Genomic DNA, 24,122 nt, shown 5'->3' on the forward strand with positions numbered 1-24,122 from the left:
TGACCTTTGCAAAGACAGAGACCACTTGGCAGGACCATAAGAGAAAATCTTTAGGACATTAGGGCCAAGACATTTTAGAAATACACTATATAATTTTGTATTGCATTTCCAGAGACTGTAGGCAGAGTGAAATAAGTATCCTATGTATTAGCTGGGCACACCCAATGGGCATAATTCTGCAGATTTTGTTTTGGCTGACTTTGTATATTACTGAATACAGTTTGTAGCTCAGTTTTATTTTCAGTCAGGGCCTGATCCCTGCACACAGCTACAGCCAGCTTAAGGTCTAATTCTGACTTGCAGATCCCTCAATTTTGCAAAGAGGATGCAGCTTCTATACAGCACAGGCAACTCCTTAGGAAGAGAGTGCGATAAAGGAAGGACAATGCAATAAATAAAGAAAAAAGAATTAACAAGGAACAAGTATTGTGTGAAGCCAATGAAAAAGGAAGAGCAGAACACACATAGCTTTGTTCTGTTGATGGCGCTCTGTTACAGGGAGATCAAGGCTGAGACCTACGGAATTCTTGAGCTAGACAGAAATACTCAGCCTCTGTTTCAGTGACTTCCAGAACAGCAGTTGCATAGCTTCACTCTCACCACAGAGTGTCACCCTCCACCGGTTATTCTGCAGCAACTCCACTCCCAGGGAAAAGGAAAAAGGACTTTTCCCTTGTTCCCTAGGAATGGAGTCGAGCTGCAGGGTAGGAGGATGGAGTGGCTAAAGCAGAGGAGGAGGAAGGTTTGCTGCAGCCTTTGAGCTCAGTGTTGCTGTCTTGAGTAGCTTTCTGCTAACTACTGTCAAAACACACAAACTCTGGGGTCTGGTTAAACCATTTCCCCTCCATCAACCCCATGAAGTGCTTCAAAAGAAAAACAAAGCAACAGATAGTTTAGAACCAAATTTTATTAAAGAAAAACCTGGAGTGCAGGTTCTCAGGACAAATGCATACCTTTGGATGCAGTGGAGTACACAGGTACGTATACAGTAGTTTGCCTGCTACATGTTTGGAAGCTGAAAGAGACCGTGATAATCTGTACTGCACAGTTCATCACCATTGTTAAAAGTTGCCAAAAACTCGCTTGTGGATCACTAACAGATACTTGGTTATGCGTGTGCACTACATATTGCACAAGACTTTTTGATTAAGCTATTACTTGTGCAATTGAATCACAGTTAAGTGTTAACGTCAAGCATATTCAAACATATATTTGTTTCTTTTTCTCAAAAACAGCACGTCACTACAAAACTGCCATTAAATGTTACATATTTACAAAAATATACAAATAACACTTTTCCCCATTTATGACAATGCACCAGTTATGGATTTATTTCATTCTTCACTTGAGCCCTGTTACTGTGTACAAAGAAACCTGCTTAAAGTCAAGGTCACCTGAAACAAAATTCGGAGAAGGCATGTTCTGTTTTCACAAATACTAGAATGTGCAAAGGCAGAAGGAGAGGACTGTGTAGTCATGTATGTTAAAGGTAGGGGTTGTAGCAGACTGATGACTGCTAAGAGCCTTCCACAACCCCTTGGTCAAAAATCCAGTTGGATTCAGTGTTTACCATTTGCTGACCAAGCAGTCACAAGTAGTTAAAAAACTCAGTTCTACCTTGGTTGTAATTACCTCACATCCAAAGAACTCTCATGCTAACCATGGGAATAGAAATTACAGTGGAAATCAGTCAATAACCTATGTAAGCACAGATGCAGTGAGAAGACTGAATTTAACCTGCAGTTGCTTTTCAAATTCACCATGGATGGAATTCTTCTGTAACACAAAGCTTAACTGATAATGTCTGTGAAAATGCATGGCCAAAAATTAGGGTGGAATTTGGCCCTGCAATACCAAATAAATTATGTTCCAGATTGACAACAGGGTAGCAAGAAATGCTTTGCGAATCTTCACAAGACATGTCAGGTCTAGTTTTTATTTTATTGGCTTTCACATACCAAGAGCTGCAGCTCTAATTAGCCACAAAATATGATTTAGGCTTTGTTTAATTACCATTTTTCTGTCCTTTTGTTTTCATGGGTAATGCCAACAAAATCCATATTTATCTGTCTGCATCTGGATTGAGATGTTTGGCACCCACCTGTGCTGGAACAGCCACAGATGCACTGTAAATAAGCCAGTTTCCATCCTTTACTCTTAAAAAGGTAAATTATCCTGTTCCAACTCTCATCTTCCCAAATATTTTTCCAGTCTAGGATGAAGCAATATTGCTGGTGCTGCTTCATAAATACAGAGCAATTATACTAAGTTAATTTCATTTAGGTGAGGAAGGGCAAATCCTGATGCATCCTAAACCCACACTTGCAATGAATGCACTAGGGTGATCTTCTTTAAAACCATCTTCTGCAAAGAAACCAAAGGTTAATGGAAAGGTAAATCACACAGGAGCTGTGATTACATATGTGTAAAAATATGTGGTAAATAAAGCATAAATTTGTGGTAAATAAAGCATAAAAAGTGGACAGATCCCAAAGCACTCTGCCAGATGATCAAGTTCCCCACCCTCTTCCAATCTGCTATTCCTCTGCAAACTTCTTGTATTTATTTTTCCTCAGCCACCGGGAAGAGGATGAAAATTAGTTAATCTCCTTTTGACATCAACCCAGTTTATTGGCAGAATGACAATCAGAGAAAAGCAACTCAGAGAAGACTGGGATCAAGAGAGGAGAATTCAAGTATACTTCTCCATTTGATTATGTTTTCCCTCCAGAGCCTTCTGCACTGCAGCAAGCACAACCCGTGACTTTATACCCATGAGGAAATAAATCACAGCCTGTCAGTGACAAATGAAAAAAAGGAGCTGTACTCAAAGGCCTGGTGTGTGTATATGAAATGGAGGAACTCTCTGTTCCTAAAATTAAAATTTCCAGTCACATGTTCAGTAAACTCCAGTGGCTGGTGTTTACCCTCAGGAATACTACACCAACTCCATTCATCTTCTTTAAACATTATAAAATTACAGCTCATAGAAGCATTCCAGCAAATTACATTTAAACAGTATAAATGCAAGACACAGACTCTATAAAATAATTCTTCTCCCTTGTCTCCTAGCTCCTAGCTGTGCTAGAGAGGAATGCAATTAGCAAATGACCCACAATCATCTGGAGCACACATACAGGCATCTGGGCTCTAGAAGCAAATATTTTCCATGCACCTCAGGTGGGATGCTGCTGCAAGTCAGATCTGTCTTAAATTATATGTAGAAATGGTGATAATTTTGCAAGTTCCTCGCCCTACATCAATTTAGAATCATGGCTTAAAGTCTCTGCGTGCAACCAACTAAACAAAATAGTTGCCATTACAAATTAAAGGGAGCTTCAAGGCTTAAGCAAAACAAAATCAACAAGTTGTGGTAGAATCACACACACTGGTAACACTGATGTTCTCCCTGCTTTTCCTTGTCCTGTTTAGTCCTGTGCTCCCCTCCCTCCCTCAGCTCTCTCACACACACTCCCAAAGACAGGCTGCACCCTTCAAAGATACCACTGAGCTTTTCAGTGATCTTATTCCCATTAACTTCTCCAAGATCCTCCAGCATGATGATTCTGCCAAAGCTATCTGGTGACTCTGCTTAAATTTGTATTTCATGGAACTTGAATCCAAGCCATTTTCCCCTGCCTCTAGGAAAGGTTTCATACCGACCCATCCCATAAACCTGTCAAGTCAAATTGCTCCCAACCCTCTATTAACAAAGGATTCTCTTCACCTATTCTTCAGCTTTGGGTTGTTACAATTTCTCTAAAAGGCTGTGTCTGAGCTTGGGACTCAGCGTTTCCCATACTGAAATACAAATGCAGCCCAATGGTCTGGCAAGGTGTCTCTACCCAACCTTGCTGCAATTCTGTGCCTGCCAGACTGCAGGGCTGGCAAAGCAAGCCAGCCCTTGCTGTGCCCCAGGAAACTCATGGGAACACCATTTCTCAGCCTGTAATCCAAAAGGAGGCAGAGGAAGACATCTGGGAGATAATAGATAGAGCTCTCTCCTAAGTAAATATATAATTTCACTACAGACCAATGGCAAAATCAATATATACACTGATGTGAGAGGAAATGCTGTTTTTTATTCTTTCAGGGAGTATAATACTCATCCACATCTCAAACTAGAAGCGTGTGCTCTCTGGGACAAATATCTGAGAGAAGTTCTTGAAAGGCAAGAGTTCCAGAAAGATTTAGAGAAAATGAGAGCCAAAATCAAAGCTGAAAGGATTAAAAGACACTAAAGTGGGAAAGAAATGGGAAGGATGCACTGCAGTGACACAAAGCACAGGGAACCTCATCGACCCAGATAATACAGAAGAGCTCAGTGGAGAGGCAGCAATAGGGAAGAGATCATGATTCTTCTTGCTATCAGTCAGGACACAGTAGGGTGCACATCCAAATAAAAACACAAGCAGTAACATAAAGCAAAACAAAAAGCAAAGAAGAAAAAGTGGACTGCAGAGAACACATCTGGAGAAGCCAGGCAAGGCAGAGCCAGCAACAGCAGCAATAATGAAAGAGAACAAAAGGACTACAAAAGAAGAGGGGAGGAGGGGAAAGGAGGAGAAACATAAAAGAGAGGAAATATGGGCTTTTTTTTTTTCTAGAAAGTATTGCCAACTATTTAGCAAATATTTGAAAGCATTAAGCAATGCAGGTGACTTCATGAACAGTTCAGCATCTGAAAAGATTAACCCCAAAGAGAGGAGTGTATTCACAAGTAAATGGAGCCAGTGAATTTGGCAACTCCCTGGGCATCCTATGGGTAAAGATATTCTGTACTTTTAACCTTTTAAAGGCCCTGCTGTAAATCTGAGACATAGAGGTGGTGTGTTCAAATATTCTCCTTTGGACTAGTTTTACCATTTGCAATCTGCCTACGTGCATGTTACTGATGCTTGGGGTTATACTTCTGCACAGTCCTTTCTATTCAAAATCCATAACAAGAATATCTCAAAAGCCACATGGATATAAGCCTGCTGTTTTCTTATATGAGCTTATATGAGCTGTCCTCATTAAAAAGTATCTCTTTCACCATTTCAGAAAGATTTCCTTTTTAAACTGTTTTAATCAATAAGCAGTGTGAATTAATACTTTTTTTAAAAAAGCGAATAAGCCAGTTCATATGCTTTGATCTGCAAGAGCAGACACTGTCAGTAAGAACTAAATATAAGTATCAAAAGCTGCCTAAAATTAGCAACAAAAAACATAGAAATGTAAGACATGCTAAGAAAGTTATTTGGAACGCCTGGCCTTCCGGGTGATTAATATACTCATTATACCATTAAAAATATGTGCAAAAAAGGCATATTATTTAAGCAGTGCCAGGTACTGCTGCTTGTATTATTGCTGCTCAACAGGGGTTTATGTCCACTGCATTGCAAGTAATCAGTGTAAAGATGCAAATTCTACAGAAACTCAGAAATCAAGGCTGATCAATACAGCTGAAGTCTGTGTGAAATGCAAGTGTTGCAAGGACATAACATTAAGCAAAATGACTTGTGTAAGGGAAAGAATGCACTTCTTTTCAGGGCTAGTAAATGTCACTTCTGAAAGAAAATCAATCTGGAAGGAGAGAGAGGCAAAGAGTTTGCAATTAAGAATATGTATTTTTAGAGATACTCTTAAAGAGTATTTAATGCAAACCATAACAGCTCTTTCATCAGGATTTTTTCAAGCAGCTATGTCATTGCATTTCAGAGTATAAATTTCTAAGCTTTCCATTATTTCTTATGGTAGATACTGTTTTACAGAAGATCATCTCAGCTACCAGCACCTAAACTAGCTGAAAACAGTAATGGTGACAAGCTTCACATAAAGCAAAAAAAAAAAAAAGGATGAAAAGAATGGAAGTCATACATGGCTCCACAATTCATAGTTTAAGTAATTTGCTACTCCATTTAACAGGAGGAAAAAAGCTGGGACTGAAGACTTACAGAAATGAGATCTCACATATTAAAAATCATGAAACTGACTTGCTGTACATATAAATTTCAACGGAAAAATATTCCCAGAGGATGCATCCTTTAGCCTCCAGAGCAACCTGAATTACCATTACAGGCTGTCCTTTCCCTGATGATATACATCCTCTCTGCTCATGCAACACACTTGACAAGAAGGAACAAATAAAAACTTTGTCTGCATGACATTCCCATTCAGATTTGGGAAATGGGCTGTTCTAGGCCATCTCAACATGGGGCAACCCTTCTGCACCCCTCAGGTTTGAGGGTGCACAGACTATTGGAGGCAAGGCTGTTGTGATCAGTTGGCTAGAAGGGCTGACTTGGGACAGAAGATTAAAAAATTGAGAGGGCACAGCTTGACATTTCCCAAAGACTGCAGGGTTAGGCTATTAATTGCAAAAGCTAACTGGGGGTCTGAGTTAATTGCCACTTTGATGATTATAGTCTAAAAATAAGTGAAAAACATTACAGGAATAAACATGCATTTAAATGGCACTGAGAAGGCAAATACTAAGAAAGGAATACGAAACATGAAAATACAAACTTAACATTGAGAAAATTATCTCAGCAGACCTTACTTATAGTCAATTAAATACCATTCTAGTGAAAGTTTTAGATTTTCTCAGGCTATTACTGGCTATGTGCCAGTCACTTGAAGAAAGTTGCATAAGTAATGTGCAACTGGGACAAGAACAGAGAAAATAAGCCAGGAATCAGCTTTCTGGATGGACTTAAAAGACACAACAAAATTTGGCATCTCAAAAATCAAGATTTATAAAGGTAAATCCTTATAAATTTCTTCCTGGTGGAAAGCCAATATTTTGAGAGAAATGGGCACTTACTTTCATCTAAAATGCTGAAATAAAAATGAAGATGGAAACAATACAGTGGTATTAATCAATATACAATAAAAGAACTATAATAACTCCAACTAGCAGGGACTGTGCAATGAAATAAAATTTTTAGTCTCTCTTTTTCCCTGAAGTCTTATTAATGAAAAATTACAAAACTTTTTAATAGGAAACATAGGAAAAATCTATGACTGAAATTGTCATTGATTCTATCTACTTCGAAACATTGTATTTGACTTGAAATAACACTTAGAAATTCAAAACTTATCAGAACCTCTGGTTCATCATCAAAAAGCTACTGCAAAAAAATGGATGTATTTAATTTCTTATAAAGATTTTCTTTTCACCACACATTTATTTGAGCATGTATTTGTGTAAGGAGGATGGAAACTACTGCAGTTCCATTCTATTGACCTCTATTGAAGATACAGCATACAGTAGCAGAGTCTCCCCACTAAAGGGAGGTCTTATTGGACTGGAAACACAGCTAACCATGATAATCATGTCAGATGAAACTGGCTTTGCACTAGGGACTACTAATGGCAAAGCAATGATTTGTCTTTCTCTACAGGACAGTAAGTTAACAAATCATCTGTTTTATATGAATGAACAGCTTACTCTTCATTACATTGGCCATTGAAAGGGGAAAACTCATCAAGAAGGATATTATTCAATGAGAATATCATAAAAGAGTTCCAAGAAATTAGATGTGAATTGTAGATAACAACATATTGCCTCAGGCTGGTACCTTCTTTTTCTTCACAGCCATTTCCACCACCCTCTTCTACAGAGTATAAAAATATACACTGATTTATATTGCTTATATTTTTTAAGAATTAATTAACATTGTGTGCATTTTCCCTAAATTCCTCTGAGCATTTCTGGGTACTTTATATGGATGGGCCATTCCAAAAACATAAAACATTCAATGTCAAAAGAGAAAGCAAAGATAACAGCTCTAAGTCTTGATGGCTCAGTTAGAATGCTTCAGATCATACTGCTTGGAGCACTCTGAAAAGTACAGGATGTTTTTGAAATTGCAAATACATCAGATTTTAAGAAGGCCAAAAGAGGCCAATGAGGCCAATACACTTCCAGGCTGTTTTTGTTTCAGTATAGTTCAATATCAGTGCTGATAAATATCACTGTACCCATTTTTATAAGGTTTTTGATCAAATAACAATGCAGAAAAGGGAGCTGACAATTCTAGTGTGTAATAGCAAAATCACAGCCAATGTTGCAGTGCTACCACGTAACAATATGTTCCAATAGTAGTGTTTAAATAAAATTACTTTCTTTTTTTCCTCTTTACCAGTGACGCACCTTTTTGGATTATGCATTTTTTACATTTATACATAATTGCAGCTGGTTTCAGTAGAGTACTTTTAAGAACAGTGATAATTACAAGTAAAACAAAGAAAGTTAAACCACTAATAATTTATGCTCACAAAATTCTTTTTCTCTGATGATCCTGAACAAACAGTAATTAATTTAGCCTCACAATAGCCCTGTGAGGTAGGTAATGACTATCAGCCCCATTTTATAGGTGGGGGAAACTGGAGCACATACAAGTGAAGTAACCTGCTCAAAGTCTGGGCACAGAATCCAGGTATCTGACAGTCATCTTCTATTTCTTAGCCACCACATCACCATTCCCCACTAAAAAATGTGACTAAAATATGTACAAATACTGCATGGGTGTGTGCATGCATGTGTGACTAGCACTTGTGCATAGATGTGTTTCTGAATACTCATGTATCTGGATTTTAGATACATACAAAGGATAAAATGTTAAGATATCATGAACATAGTTCAAGAGATTTGAAGTCTAGGACTAGAGAGTCTTTTCATTTAAAGATAAACCAAGACACCATGAACAAGAAAATGGTAATAGTACTTTCTCAGTTTTAAAATAAATCATTTTAAAGTTATTCTTGTGAGGAAATCAAAGGCTTCCTTTATTATCTGCTGGGTATTATTAATACAGTTAGGCAACACCAACATGTCTTCAGAAAACAGTGTTTTTAAGACATGACAAACCAACCTCACAGGAGTGCTTCATGAATCAAATTAATAAGAGTAAGAAAAAATATTACAGGCACTACGTTGTGCTAAGTGTTAATTAGAGTACCAAGCAGTTAAACATTCTACTGTGTTCCAAAAGACTCCTGTGATCAGAGACATAAATCACCCTCACTTAAATGTATAAAAGTAGCTGTTAAAGCATAAATTAGCTGTGTGACCCAGTTCCAACAGAGTGCTTTGCCTATCAGACTAACCATGTGAGAACAACCCCAAGCTGCAGCTTCCATCCCATTCCTTGTCCATGAAGCTGGTTTGCCACTCACCTGCCCTATACAAATAACCTATTTCAGGTTTATTTCACAGGAACAAGTAAGATGTTTGCAATGCTATTTTATTCTCTGCTCCAGCTCATTTCCACAAGAAAAAGCAAGAAGAGCTGGTGAGGAGGGAAAGCCCCACGTGCAATGATCCCAAGAGTTTCCAATTCACAGCACATTTTGTATATGCACTTCTCTTCAAGAAACCCAGACTCAGACACATTTAAAACCTTGGATTTCCACACAGTCTGGCATACAACAATCAGCTAGAGCATTGCTTCTCTGTTAAGAAGTTTATATGGCACTATACAACTAAATAGGCAGAAATTTGAGAACAATTTTTGTAATTATTTTCCTGAGCAGTTTGCAAGTGCTTTTCAGACTCTTCACTCTAACTTTTCCACTTAGTTCCTTACAGTAAGTTTATAATCTAGATTTTCTTGTGCTTTACACATACATCCTATGGGGTGTGTGAGAGCCTACGGTACTATGCTGAATTACTACATCCCAACCCACTGCATTTGATGAGCATATGCTCTATATTCACAGCTATGTGGAAAAATTATTCCAATGCATACACTGATTTTAAGACAGTTCTTTTCCAGAATTTGACTAGCATTCATTATTTTCTGTTTGCATATCCTGGACGATGCACTGTCTGTATCCTTCTTAAACAAGGTGGTGTGCGAGCTTGTCACTAGCATCAGTGTGACATTCAGTGAGTACAGAGCTATTTATTCTCTATCAAAGGCAAAAAGTGAAGAGATTGTATAGGTTTTTGAGAGAAGCATCCTAATCCCAGGCAGCTGTGACACACAGTATGCCAGACATTTAAACTCACCACACCACACTCAGTTTTCTACCCGGCTGAAATAAACCACAGAGAAAAGACAAGAGGAGTGTGGATTGACTGTGTTGCCATTACCTAGGGATGCAGAGACTAGGGAACTCTGACCCAACTCACAAAATTGGGATTAGGAAGCAAGAGCCTGACTCACAAGCTTTTTTGCAGGCAGCTCCTCCAGAAGCCCTTCCCTTGCCCTCCCTGCAGAAAAAGGAGCCAGTGGTGATAGGGACTGAGAGACACCCTGTGGTGATGGGAAGGAAACAGGAAGCCCTAAATCTCTTCCCATCATCCCCAAGACCCTTTGGATTGTCAAACCAACCCAAGTGGAAAAGATCAGGTTGGGGTTTGCCCACTCCTGCCAGCAAGGACAAAGAACCAGAGGAAATCCCAGACAAGGATGCAATGGGAAGGAGATGGTGATGCTACCCAGCCCTTCCCAGAGGAGAGCTCTGACCCACCCAGCACACCTGCCCTTATTGGAAGTTTAAAAAAATAATCATACAAAGAAAGCTACATAAAAGAGGTATTTACACTCTCTGGAAATTTAAAAAGAGACAGGCCACCAGCCTAGGGTTTTACAGGGTAACTCATCTGGCAGCTGCCATCATCCTAGAGGAGCTCGCTCAGGAGGAAAGAAAAGAGCAACAAAAATGACTGTCTGCAAGTGAAGGCACCTGGTCTGCAAATAGCATCAAGCTGGTGTTTTTCTTTCACATGTGGTGGGACTGGGGGAGATACTGGTGCTGATAATTTGTCAGGACTCGCTACGCTTACAAGAGCATTATTGTATATTATGAGATATCCTAATTAACATTTTACTTCCTTTAATCATCAGAAGGGCCTAAGCCTAAATTTGTTAGATTGTCTCACACGTGTTTAAGTTAAGAGCTTGTCTCAACTAGGAGTGCATTTGTCTCTTGCTCAGTCCTTTCCCAGTACAGACAGACTTGGCCTCCTAAAAAATTGTCATTGTGATCAACCAACCATCTGCTCTGGTCTAGTCACTTGTGTAAAAATCATCTTTTCAGGCTGAAGACTCCCAGCCTTCCACTGAATACCTCAATTAAAAATATAATTAAAAAGTTACAGTCAATCATTCTAAAAATAAACATAAAGAAATAGAGCATATACAGAAAAGAAATAAGGTGGCATTGAAGGTGCCTAGGGCTACAAAATTGCTACCATAGCTTGAGTTTCAGTTGTAATGAGTTCCCAGGCCATAGAGTGAACACAAGAATATTATCCTTTGCCCTTGGTAACTGATGATGGACGCTTTTTTCCACAGGACTGATAAGAAATCTCCTCTCCATCAGCGTTTACAGCCATATTTGCAATTTTGGGACATCACCAGGGAAAAATAAAACGGTACAGAGAAGAGTCTTTCATTTTTCGTGTTCAGCTGCAAATATCAGCTAACCAGGTAACTGTGCATCTCTCTGGAGTTGATGCTCAAAACCACGCCTGAGTGATTGCCTAGGAAAATACAGAAACAAAACGCCAACATTAGTGTATTTTGGGTACTCCTCAATAAATCCCTCTTTTATTGCAGGGACAAGTCAATTGCATGAGAGAGTGGCTTTATCAAACAACAGGTCAGGTGAAGGTTGGTGCAACAGCTCCATGTACCTACAGCACACTTTTGCACAAAGCTTTTGCTCATGGTGGTGGATTTGTGGTGAATTCCTAGGGTTTCTATCCCAGTGACAGCATAAGTTGGTTCTCTTTGTGGCTTATAAAGGTGTAGTTGTCTCGAGGGGTGCAGGTGAGGGAGGAGAATGGAACCTGAGGCGTCCATTCGACATGCCACTGACCTGGGACTGGACACTGACCGGCATCAGCAATAAGGGAACTCTGTAGCTGTTCAAGTTGCCACTTCTCCCAGAAGGAGTCACTGCAAGGTAATGGTGTTGAGGAGTCCCAAGGTGGGGGTTGCGATAAAGTAGGCAACATAAAATATATAGAAAACAAAAAAAGTGGATGGGTGAGTCTGGAAATACTGTACTGTGGAAATTCAAAAGTTATGAGAAGAGAGAGAACAAACAGAAACCCAGGCCTGTAACTCCCTGCTGTGCATGGAGTGGAGGCAGCTACTGACATCTCCCCAGAGGGAGGGAGAAAGCTCACCAGAACTAGAAGGGATCTCCATAGCATAGGAACCTTCTGCAAATAATGTTGTAAACCAGAATTTAATACAAAGCAGGGATTATTACATGTTTTGTACTCTAAGCCAGATAAAATAGAGTGTCATTAACAGGAATATTTTCTTGGCAGTACTGAGCAATACCGGAGCTAGTGGAAAGTATTGCAAATAACAAAACAGTAGAGTGAGCAGGAGTGTAGTATTATGTATTAAGTAACATCTTCTGTCTAAAAGCTGTACAGTAGTTGACAAATATGGATGATTATGATCCACAAAAATGAGCTTTTTACACACTCCTGGAAAATCTGCTGGTGCTGACAACGTGGCAGAAGCACAAATCACCTTGAGATCACATTTGCTGTCTTATGTCATCAAAACATCACAATCTTGTACTCTTTATCCTTAAATTAATGCTCTGCTCAGATGGAAGATTTTTGTTTTCTCTGTCTAAAGAGTGCAGGGGAAGCAGAGATTAATTCTAAATAGCTACAAATCAGCGTAGCATTTCTTTATTAGAGCATCCCAAGCTGACTTCTTTTAAAGAAATCACAAGGGATTTTCCACCATTAAAAGAAGTTATGCTTTTGTACATTACTAGAGGTGTTTGAATGCTCCCTTTTAACAGGCATGTCTGCAAGGAGTTTGCTAGAATTCAGTTTCTCCTCTAAAGACCCTGGAGATGAGCTGACCAAACAATTTTAACATAGACTTTGTTTCTCCAGGGCTGTTTTTGGAACCAACTCCGGTAAAGTCAGAAGGGCAACAAAAGTCATCTTGAAAAATCAGAATGAAAACACAGTGATACTCATACACAAAGTTGTCAAAGATGAGATAGAAATACACAAAGCAAAGCAAGAGGCTGGATTCTTCCCTTGTGTTCAAAGCTAACACCTCCAAGAACCTAGAAGCAGCACATAGTTCAGCATATGAAAATAAAGACATTGACAACAAACAATAAAGGGGAAAACTAAGATAAAGAAATCTCTCCTCTGACCAGGTTCTGTCTTGCCCAGCCTACCTCGTGTGCAGCTAAAACACCTCTTCTTCCTTGGGGTTCATGAAGACATTACAGTTGCCTTTCACACCATCAATCTACTGCTACAAATCCCAAAGGTTTTGGATCATCTGATTTATTTTCGCAAAATGTGCAGAAATGGAACTGGTTGTTTTTTACATTGTCCTACACTTTTCAGACTGTGATCTGAAAGCAGTCTGAAGACAATGTATTATAGATCAGCACTCCATGTTGCATTAAAACTAACCACAGGGTGCCAGGATATGTACTTGCACCTGACCCTGAAATCATTGGCACTGAGAGATACTCACAGAAAGTTCCTCTCATGGGTTCTTTATAACCACCTCATGAATACTGGAAAATCAACAGCTAAATTAAGGAAGACTTATGATAGTTTTTATACATGAATAAATTTAATGTTTCTAATCACAAAAACTTTAAATGCCTTTGGAATATGAAGGCAAATATAGCAGTGAATCTCCATACAATCCATCTGAAATCACAGAAGCATTGGCTCTACAAATCCTTCCGGTCTAAACTCAATTTCCCACTAATTCAGGGGATTATTGAGTGAATTCAACTGTTGCCGATTATATCCCGTTCTACCCAATATAATTTATCTCTAAAATTGTCCAAGTCAGTCTCCTGACATTAAACTGCTGTCTCTGTCCTCATGCTCTATATAGCACATCATCCATACATTAGCCTGTATCTCAAGCAAGCCAAAAGAAGGCAACTGAGATAATCCCTTGTTAGTGGTGTTACCATTTTGTATCTTTCTGAGGCTGAACAGAAAATTAAAAATAACTAAAATGAAAACAAACATCAGTTTAAAAATCAACTACTTATGAAAATTTATAAACTAAAAACGAAGTTACCTCTTGCGTTACCTAGTGTTTGAGAGTCCAGATCATCATCAATAAACTCCTCACCCTGGATGATGTTCTGGGTGTCCTCACTGTGATTAACAGGGCTTGTCATCTCCTGCTCTTTCTCGTTGTGCATCTGGGCGTAGACATTTCTGCCTGGCAGTTTCCTAAACGGGAAAAGAAAAAAAATTTTGGGATGGGGTACCTTTGTGTCACACATACACTGGCATTAGAGCAAAGCACCAGCAGGGCAAAGTCTTTCCAGAATGAAAAATCATCACCAATTCCATCCTTTCTTGATTGTGGTCACAACCTAAGCTTAACAGCTCTTTGTTCTCTGTCACATTTTTATGTAACTGCTGTATCATGATATTCATACTAAGATAATAATTAAGCATCAATTTCTAACTAAGATTGACAGACAACGAACAATGTTGAAAAAATATTACTAAAGCCACAGAAAAAACTATTTGAAGAATTCAAGCAATAAAAGGGCCCAGTGGGTATTCATTCCTGGTCCCAGGTGTCACAAGTAACAAGTTAAACTGGGTTGCAATCATCATCACCTCTCCCTGAGGAGATGGGTTGATACTGAAGTGTGAAAGCATCAAAAGGCACTCACAGTCAATCAGGGTCGAGGAGAAAAAGTCAGGAGTAGTCCAGGAGACAGGGAATGGAAGGAAGCAGAGAGTGGAGAGCCAGGAGGCCAGGACCAAGGGGTAAGGAGTGAGAAGGTAAACAGGCATTGGTAAGGGCACAAGACAGGGGATGTTGGTTAAGTTAAGCAGGCAGCACTGAAGGAGACAGAGTCTAAAGCTTGGACTCTGAACTGACAGAGTACACAAAACTCTCTAGAGGAGACAACACTAATTCACTCATTCTGACTGGAATCTAGAGAAACAAAAAGCATCTTATTAAATGCCTCTAATGAACAATTAGCATCACGGCTGAGACTGGGAAGCTTACGTCTTAGTATTGATAAATGGTTCTTAACTAGATTAACTTAAATTAGAATTTGTAAACTCAAAGGGAAAAATCAGGGACTGCTAGCTTTGCAACAGATTTTATGGTTTAAACATTTCTCAAGAGCCATACCCTTTGTGCTGTGGCTGTGTTCACCTGCAGTCTGCCTGGGCACATAAGGACATCCTTTCCCAAGCACCAAGCAGACACTTCAGATTAGGGAGCTGCAGGCTCTAAACTCCATTTCCTGCAGTGCCAGAAGCAGCTTGACAGCTTGATCAGCATGACAGCAGATCATGGCTGTCAAAGTCTGTGCTTAAACACAGATTATTGCAATGGGCAGACAACAAGAAGAAAAGAGAAAACAGGGTTGAACAGCTGCGGTTTCTGCTGAGCCCCTTTAGACAGTGAGAAAATAGAAAAAGTGACACTAATTTTTAGGCATCTCTCTAAAAGCAACCATCTCCTGCTTCTTATTACAGCAGCAGTTTGAAAGCTGGATAAATACACAGATTATTCTGTTTTCTCTAGGCTTTTGAAGACGATCTGTTTTAAATGTCATTTCACAAGAAGGTGTCTTTAGCAAGAGGCACCATTTTAGCTGAGACAAAAAGTTACTGCAGCAAACTATTCTGAAAAGCAACTTCCATTGCATCAAAGTAATGAGAATAAATGGAAATTACTAAGACATGAAAGATGACTGAAGACGATGCCTCCCTTTAATCTGAGCAACACAAAAGATATATCAAGTCCTATATATCTACACATACACATATATCTGTATAGGCAAGTGTATACATGCACACACATAAAATTATAGCTCTAAATGAAAATTAGGTATTTTAGGTATTTTATCCCATTGTTTACACACAGTGTAAAGCCAAGTGCAAAGGACAAGGATGGAAAGAAGGTCTGATGACACAATGCTGTGTTATTACGATCACTTCAACAGGTCTGAGAGCTCCTCCAACAAAAGCATACATATAAAGCCAAGACCTGCATCACTCTCCTTTCATTATGTGGATAAAAAAAGCCACTTTGAAAGAGGGAAGGACATTCCTCATTACCAAAACAAATACATTAGGTAATTAATTTTGATTTTTTTTCTCCAGGGCCAGTAACTCCAGATTGGTTTTAATGTGTCTGGTAATGAAACTGGTCATGTGGAAAACAGTATTCTCTCAATCAGACCTGCATCAAACCTGTCAAACTGCTCACTTTCAGTCCACCATCAAATGCCTAAGGGAGACAAAACCCAGAAGAATGTCTCTGTAACACATCTGCAGAATTAGCACATATGTTTCTACAATAATTATAATAACCTTTTCATAAATATTTCTGACATTGTAGAAGAATCAATGGCACTATCAAAACAAGTTTGACATAAAAAAAAATGTTAAACATCTCAAACCCATATGGCACATCAGACTTTTGAAGTTGATTAAAGGGAGAGGAGCTGCTGGTATGACTACTGCCTGCCCAGCTGAAGGATCCATGTGAAACCAGGTCAACAAAGTGTGTCCTTTGGTGTAAATCCTGAGGCTTCAAATCACATCTCCTGCATGACTTGCTAGTTAGAGATAACCACGAGTACAACTCATACTATTGAACATATTCAGGAAGAATGAAGAAACCTCTCAAGTTCACAAATAACCATTCAATGTATTATTGTTAAGAGCATTTCATTACGGTTTAAGAATAAAAGGAGAAAAGGTGTGAGCTGTTATTTCTCACTTGCCTTATCCTGCCCAGTCCTGCTAAATACAGTTCTTCTGGGGAAGGTATAAAGCTGAGGTACTCAGTACTTTTATATTTCCTTTGCTCCTCACACTCACACGGGAAAGCACCTTAGTCTAACATTGAATGTGGATTGGAGGAAGGAGAATATCACAGGTCTTGAGGATACATGTACTGTAGGCATTAAACCTTTTACACACTACAGAGATCTCTCAGTGTTTCATATTGGTTCACTTCTACAAGGAACAGACTCAACCACCCTGAAGAAAATGATAGCCCAAGCCTTTTCAAGAGGCATTTTTAACACATGTGCCGGATGTTCTGTTCACAAGGGACAACCACACTGTGGGATGAAATAGGATGTGAATACTGGATCCTTGCTAAAGATGGGCCTGATTCTGGCAATTTTCCAGTTGCTTCTCACTGCTCTAGCATGCAGGAAGCTCCTACCCCTGCTTATAAAGAGAAAAACCCTCATGTACCCTCATGGGCTTTGCTCTTCTTCAAGAAGCTGTTGGTTGAGTCCAATGTAACTGTTAGAAGCAGGCAGAGCTGAAATGCTTGGGTCTACAAAAAAGACTACTGTGAAAACATGACAAGACACGAAATTTGACCCAAGAGATTTGTATCAGCAGTATGAAAATTGAAAGCACATTTAGAAGAACAGACAAGGAGATTATGCAATAATTTCTTTGGGGGGTTTACTCTTCATCTGCAAAATGCATGTGCTTCACATCCATCACTGGAGACAATTACCTCTGCTGAGCAGCACTCAGAATGGTTTACATTTTTAGTTCCTTTTGTTTTCCCTGTAGCATTTTATTTCAATCATGAAAAAGAAGAAATATTATGCCTTCTCTGAGGACCATAAAGATATGAGCTAGAGACATAATTCTGCACAGCACTACTAAAGAACATCACAGCACATGGTTTGCACCAAGCTCTCTGGGTCCCATACCTTTTAGAAGATATTCCAGAAAGTACTTTTTTTTCCTTCCTATACTCACAATTCTAATCAGTTCATACCCCAAACTGTTTGCACTTAAAAATGTTCAGCAGGAAGAAACAGCAGGAAGGGGATGAGATATTGATTCCTGCTCATTTAAGCTCTAGTTTATTTGGCTTTCAATTCCTTCTTTGTGGAAAAAAATACTCATTCGCCTTTATGCCACTTCATTCATTTTCCAGAGGCTTGATTAAAATTCGGTTTAGTATTAAAAAAAAGAACATATTCACATGGCAAAGAATATGGAATAATCTAGCATTCTGTTGGAACTTAAATAAAAATAACAACAATAATAATCTATTAAATAGAATACTTTATTGTGGTGTTGACTTTATTATGTTTGGCTTAATGTTCAGATGACTGACTTCTTTGTGCTTTAAGGCACTCCTGATATACTTGCTTCTTTCATTTCAGAAATCTTTTCTGCATGCTATTACTTTGATTTCTGAGGAAGTTTTTACAAAATATTATGGAACATTAAATTAGTGCCTGTTTTTTTTATCACTAAAAAGACATGGATTGGGACTAAGCTTGCTCTCATAAAACATAAAAGTAGTATAAGCAAGGTGGGGAAAAAAGATAGCTTTTCTTCAGAGACTGAAAATGAGATAGTAAGTCAATGAGGCAGAAAGATAACACAGTTCTGCTCCAGATTGTGGAAATGACCCAGGAGGGGGTTCATTTACCAAAATTGGTACTTGATGGTAGCAGAGAAAAAAGGAATACATACAAAATAGTATAAATCTGGGTGAAGAGAATTCACGGTGATTTATGAAAACAATGCATGCAGCTTTAACTACACCGCAGTAGTTTGCATACAAATTAAAAGATGAAGATTTTCATACTCTTCCAGGGAATCAAATTTGCTGCAATTAACCAGGTAAAATACACAAGCACAAAAGCCACCTATTCCCTCTGGTTTGGCTACTCTAATATCCTGCTGTTATACAGAAATGAAAAATAAGAAAAGGATGAGTTCAGATCTTCTGCTAGTAACATGATGATTACATGGCAGCTTTGATGTGGCTAAAATACAGTTTTCCTTCCCTCCACTTTGCCTGGTGCAGACAGTGCTATTTCCCTTCTCTATACTATTGCCCAGGACCCCACACCATAAGGCTTCTTCTGAGAGGATGAAAAAAATCTTTTCTGGATGGCAGCTAGAAAACCACAAAAAAAATTACAAACATTGTTTCAAAGGGAATGGAAGATGCGTGTTTTTACTGATCCAAATCTAGTAAAGATGGTGTGGTACAGGAAAAATATACACAGATCCCAGATCCACGTTAAGAAATAGCTCTGGATTTTTCAAAAATATTTTCCAGCTGCTTCACATTGTTGTGGTTAAAAGAAGCAGCTGCAGTCCATTTTACCTGGATGCTTAAACAACTGAAGCATGCTAGTGAGCATTGCAACATGTTGTTTGCTTGAGGCATCTGAGCAGTGATTTCCACGCTCAGGAAGTGAGAGCAGAGCAGAGCAAAAGCTCTTTACTCTTGCTTGCCCACCATCCACAATTGCTGACTGCACTGCCCCTCCTGCCAGCCATGCTTGGTTCACCAGCCAGGAATGACCTCTTGCTCCTTGCTGCAATGCTCAATAGTCCTCTCCTGACCTATCTAAACCAACAGCTCAGATAAACCAAACAGCTCCTTTGTTGGACACGATTAGAATCAGTTTTTAAAAACCCACCACATTTCTCATTTGAAATTTAGTTCCAATTTACAGAGTAAAAATAGCCCTAATCTGAAGTCCTTATCTACTTTGATCACAAAAGATCAAACTCCTGTGTTTCTCAAAACACTTTGTCTTTTTCCTTTTTTTTTTTTGTCCTTTGTCTAAAGCAACAATCCATGCTTGGGATTGACAGGAGAAAATTCATGAGCTCTGGGGACTCCAGCACCAAAGTACATGTGACAAGAAGTGGCTGGATGCACAAAGAAACCACCAGATAAAGTGGGGGGTGGGTGAGGTTCAGGAACGAGGACATGAAACAACAAATGCTTGCAATTTTACAGCATATAAAAACAGAGGGCAGCAATCTTCCTAGCCAGTGCTTAAGTATTTGGGATTAGGGCATACCATAACAGATGTGACCTACAGGCACCTAATCATTAGCTAGACAGCAATGACAGCTCTGGTTATCCAGCAGATCATACAATTTTAGACTTGATTAGAGCAGTGGGAAATTATTCAATTTACATCTTTTCTATTTAATGGGCATTCCTTGAGGAATGACGAGATGGCATTGGTTTGTACTATGCATGTAGCTAATCAGCCAAAATCCCACTACCTCTATATGAATCTGCCTCTGTTTTTCCCCTACCCCCCTACCTAATTAGATGAAAATCTCTTTTCTTTTTCTGCATATGAGGCACTGGACAAAGACTCTTATGCAGGACTTTTCTTTTTAGATGACTGCTGTCTCCCAGGCTAATTTTGTAGGATTTACTTCTTGTGAGGGACACCAATTTTTAGTACTCAATATTGCAGATTTCAAACAATGAGAAATTAAACATAAGCAGCAAGCTTCATCATTACTTATGAAAGATTCACGAAAAAAAGAAGGTATTGGATTAGTCTCTGATATCCTGTCAATACCATCTTTCATTTCCCATCTCTGTCTGACAAAAATTGGTGCAAATTAAGACCTAAGTTCTTACGACATGAACTTCAGGAATAATCTGGGCAGGTGACCATGCCTGGGGACAAGAACACTCAGCACTCAGAAACCTTGAGATGGTTTGGACATGTTTCCCCTTTTTCTATCACAGCTGTAGGTCTATACAAAAGCCTGCTATTTGCTCTTCATTTTTCATCCCAAGTCCTGAACTCTCTCCCATTGCTAATAGATGACATACTCTTGTGTATGAACCTCCCTGCCAATCCAGTCACCATTTTATTTGCAAGCCAGGTTTTCCATCTTGCATCTCTGCAGGTATCAAACTTAACTTTGAGCCAGCAAAGAGAGACAAAGAGAGAGAGAGCAGCCCAAGACATGTTCATACAATCTCTTGCACACCACCTGCTTTGCCTGTGCTCCAACGCCAACTGCAAGCCCTGTAGACCCAATTGGTGCAGTGATAAATCTAGGATTAATAAAAATTTCACTGTAGGGAAAAGGGAGTTTTAACCCTTCTATTAATCTACATGAATGAAGGGAAAGTACCACCAAATTTCTTCCATCTCCTCCTTAGTTTTGTAAATTATACATCATAATTATGGACAGTATTATCATTTCAATACTTTACACATCGGTAATTTCTCTGAGGAATTAAACCATATTTCTATTTGCCTGAGTTATTTGAGTTACCAAGGCCACAATAATTCTGAAATTATTGCCTAAAATGGAACATTTTTGTTGCCTATGGCATTCTTTCAGAAAATTAATTTTTAATACACAGGGATATAATATTGAAAAGCTGCCTTTGTGCATTATAACTTGCAACTTTTATATCTATAAAGGACACTCATTTCATAGCCTCAGTCCCTGTGGACCAGTTTGTAAACTTACATACTCACTGTACTGACTTTAAAGGGACTGTACTCCCAACAAGTACTCCATGGGGATCCAGCAATGCAACAACCATCTCCATGAACACAGGAAAGACTTTTTAAAAGGGACTAAAGGTTTGGGTGGTCCAGGAGGTCACAGGGAGCCCACGGGGAAAAAGCAATTTTTGAAACATAGCACTGATTAGGTGCTCAATTTTCTTTGAAGAAGAAATTGCAAATGAAGGATGCAACAAAAAAGTCATTTTTTAAAAGCTTAGCAGGGATTTTAAAAAATAATTCTTTCAAATATCTCAGAAACAGATAAGATACAGACTAAAATTGAATACTACTGCATGGTCATTCATCAATGCCTACAGCAGTTTTTAGGCTGCTGACAAACTTTTGAATGTATCTCACAATAGTCCTCACTTGCATCTAAATTGCCCCTCCCAAAATGCAAATGCAAATTATTTTCACAAATTATATACAGAAGTGTAGAAGATATTAAAGCTCACCATTTGGAAATTGTACTATATTTTCCTCCTTAATAAAAGCTCTGCTTATAAAGCAATGCTTCATTGGGCATTTTGGGAAGAACTCAGGAATATGGTTTAATTCCTTTCTTGAATATTTTATACTTCTTCTACCATGCAGTAATTGTGTCTGTTATTTAATTGCTCTCCTTTCAGAGCTAATAAAAGATATAAATCAGATAACTTTTACAAGATATCACAAAGAAGTTTTATGATCCAAACCACAAACAGAAAATCCTCCATTGTATTGCTATTGAAATAATATAATTACACCACATCAACCATTTTTATGTTTTTCCTTGCTTCAGACACCTAAAATAGCAAAATGGATTTTTATTCCACTATAGACAGTCTGATACAGTATTCTGTGCTTTGCCATTTAAAGCAATCAGTAACTATGAACTCTAAAAAACTTAGGTTCTTGAAAAAGGGGGTTTTCTCCATTGACATAAAAATACTTTAGCTAAACAAACTCTTACTTAATGCCAGCTACAGTTACTGCTATCACAAATGTAATGCTGCTCCTAGTTCTATAAACTTATATTTATTTTAAATCAAAATCACTCTTTAAAAAATGAGGCAAATCAGTACAAATCCTCACTGAGGAAGGACAGGAGGAGTTGATGATGATGAAGAAGGCTTTTCTCCAGTATGCCCAAACCCAACAGCTTCTGAATACCCCAGAGATACAGAAATACCAGTAGGATAGACAATGATAACACAGTCCCATGCAGAAGAACAAATTATTTAAATTGCACAGCAGCTCGGATTAAAATCAATTGCAGACTAAAGAGATATTGGACTGTCTAAGGCTGGCATGGCTCAGTTTTGAGAATATGCTTCATGTAGAAATATTTCTTCCCTCCACACACTCTAGTGCCAAATTAACGCTAATCTCTTTCTGTCAGTCATTCTCCATGGCATTGCCTCAGCAATTAAAATGTAATGTGTGCAAAGAGAAGCCCCAGAGCATTACACACTTTGATAAAACCACTTTTTTAAGCAAATCAGAATTGCAGATGCACTCCTTGTCCCGATAGTTTTAGTTTATTCATAACTGTTAGGAGTAATGAGAAGGGAATTAATCAGGAATAATTTTAGTTCAGCTCTGATTCTTGATGGTATTATTTAGACCAACTGAACAAACTCTCCATAGTTCCCATATTGTTGATATTTATCTTGGAACACAGCAAGTTAAACAAGCATCAGTGCAGTACCTTGATGTCTGAAAAGTTCAGAAAAACATGACTTTCATAGTGGTGTACTTCTTGCAATTTTTCAAGAAATCTTCTTTTCAAACAACAAACTCTGTTTTGCAAATCTATGGATAAATCTAATTCCTAAAATGCATTTGTTGATTAAGGTTTACTTGCCTTTTGAACTTGTAGAGGATGAAAGCCCCGACTGCAACTAGACAAATAACAAAGAGAACCACAATAGCCCAATAGCCACTGCCTCCTCCAATTCTCTGAGAGTCTGAAACACAAAATAAAAGAGCAGTTTTGCATGTCCCCTTCCACATCATTCACATTTTTGAGCTTTCTTTTCTATTTAATTGTCAGGTCAAAAACTTTTGTTGTTATTTTTGCAGCCTCTTCTTTTCACTCCATCTGTGGCTTCTTCAGAAAGGCAAAACCACAGAATAAATTGGTAACTTGTTACTGAAGGACAGAGGACCAATTTACAAAAAATGAAAGCAACAAACAGCAAAACCCAAGATCCTGAAGATTTAATGATTTGCATACTCAGTGGTTGTTTGGGGTTTGTTTCTGGGAATCCAAAGTTATGGTAGTAAATGATCACACACCCTGACTACATGCTTTGCAAAAGCAGGGCTCTGTTAATTTCACAGAGAAACTAAGGCTCTGAACAACAAATGAACTCATCAAGGTCATACATCAGTAAAGGCTGGATTGAACATGGGCTTCTTTCAATCCCCTTTGTGCTGGCAAACGAATGTCAGCCCTTTACACCAGATGAGGAACCACAGTGAGACTGTAGCACAGTTCTACATTAGCAACTAGATAAAAGAGCTTTGTCTTCTACAGAGAGCTGACAGATAAAACATCACACCAGCATTTACATAAATTGATTGTGGCTGGCTAAAGCTGTTCTCCCACAACACAGTGAAATAATAAAGAAGAATATATTATGGGAGATAATACAAAACTAAAAATTACAGGACATTCTAATAAAAGATTCAAATCAAAGCTGAATTTTCTGGTTAAAACAGCATTTTAATGTCTCTTTGTTCAAAATACATACATGTATGCACACACACTCTCTTCAACCAGTTTCCTTCAACACAGCGAATCCAGTGAGGCAGAAAATGTACATAATGTATGTACACAATGTATGAAC

General features: G+C 38.5%; 1 protein-coding gene across 1 annotated transcript in view; it reads right to left on the bottom strand.

The window, feature by feature from the left end:
- Window positions 1-889: 889 nt before the first annotated feature.
- The window catches only part of SORCS2 (sortilin related VPS10 domain containing receptor 2), a 528,344-nt gene continuing 505,111 nt past the window's right edge, over window positions 890-24,122 (bottom strand). The window contains exons 25-28 of the mRNA XM_085059750.1: window positions 23,135-23,237; window positions 14,037-14,194; window positions 11,815-11,894; window positions 890-11,476 (exon numbers count right to left, since the gene is read on the bottom strand). Of these exons, the coding sequence (XP_084915876.1) occupies window positions 11,453-11,476; window positions 11,815-11,894; window positions 14,037-14,194; window positions 23,135-23,237 (365 nt within the window). The 3' untranslated portion in view covers window positions 890-11,452. The remainder of the gene's footprint in view (window positions 11,477-11,814; window positions 11,895-14,036; window positions 14,195-23,134; window positions 23,238-24,122) is intronic.

Source organism: Lichenostomus cassidix, chromosome 4 (assembly GCF_008360975.1).
Source record: "Lichenostomus cassidix isolate B80296 chromosome 4, HeHo_3.0, whole genome shotgun sequence".
Lineage (NCBI taxonomy): Eukaryota > Metazoa > Chordata > Aves > Passeriformes > Meliphagidae > Lichenostomus > Lichenostomus cassidix.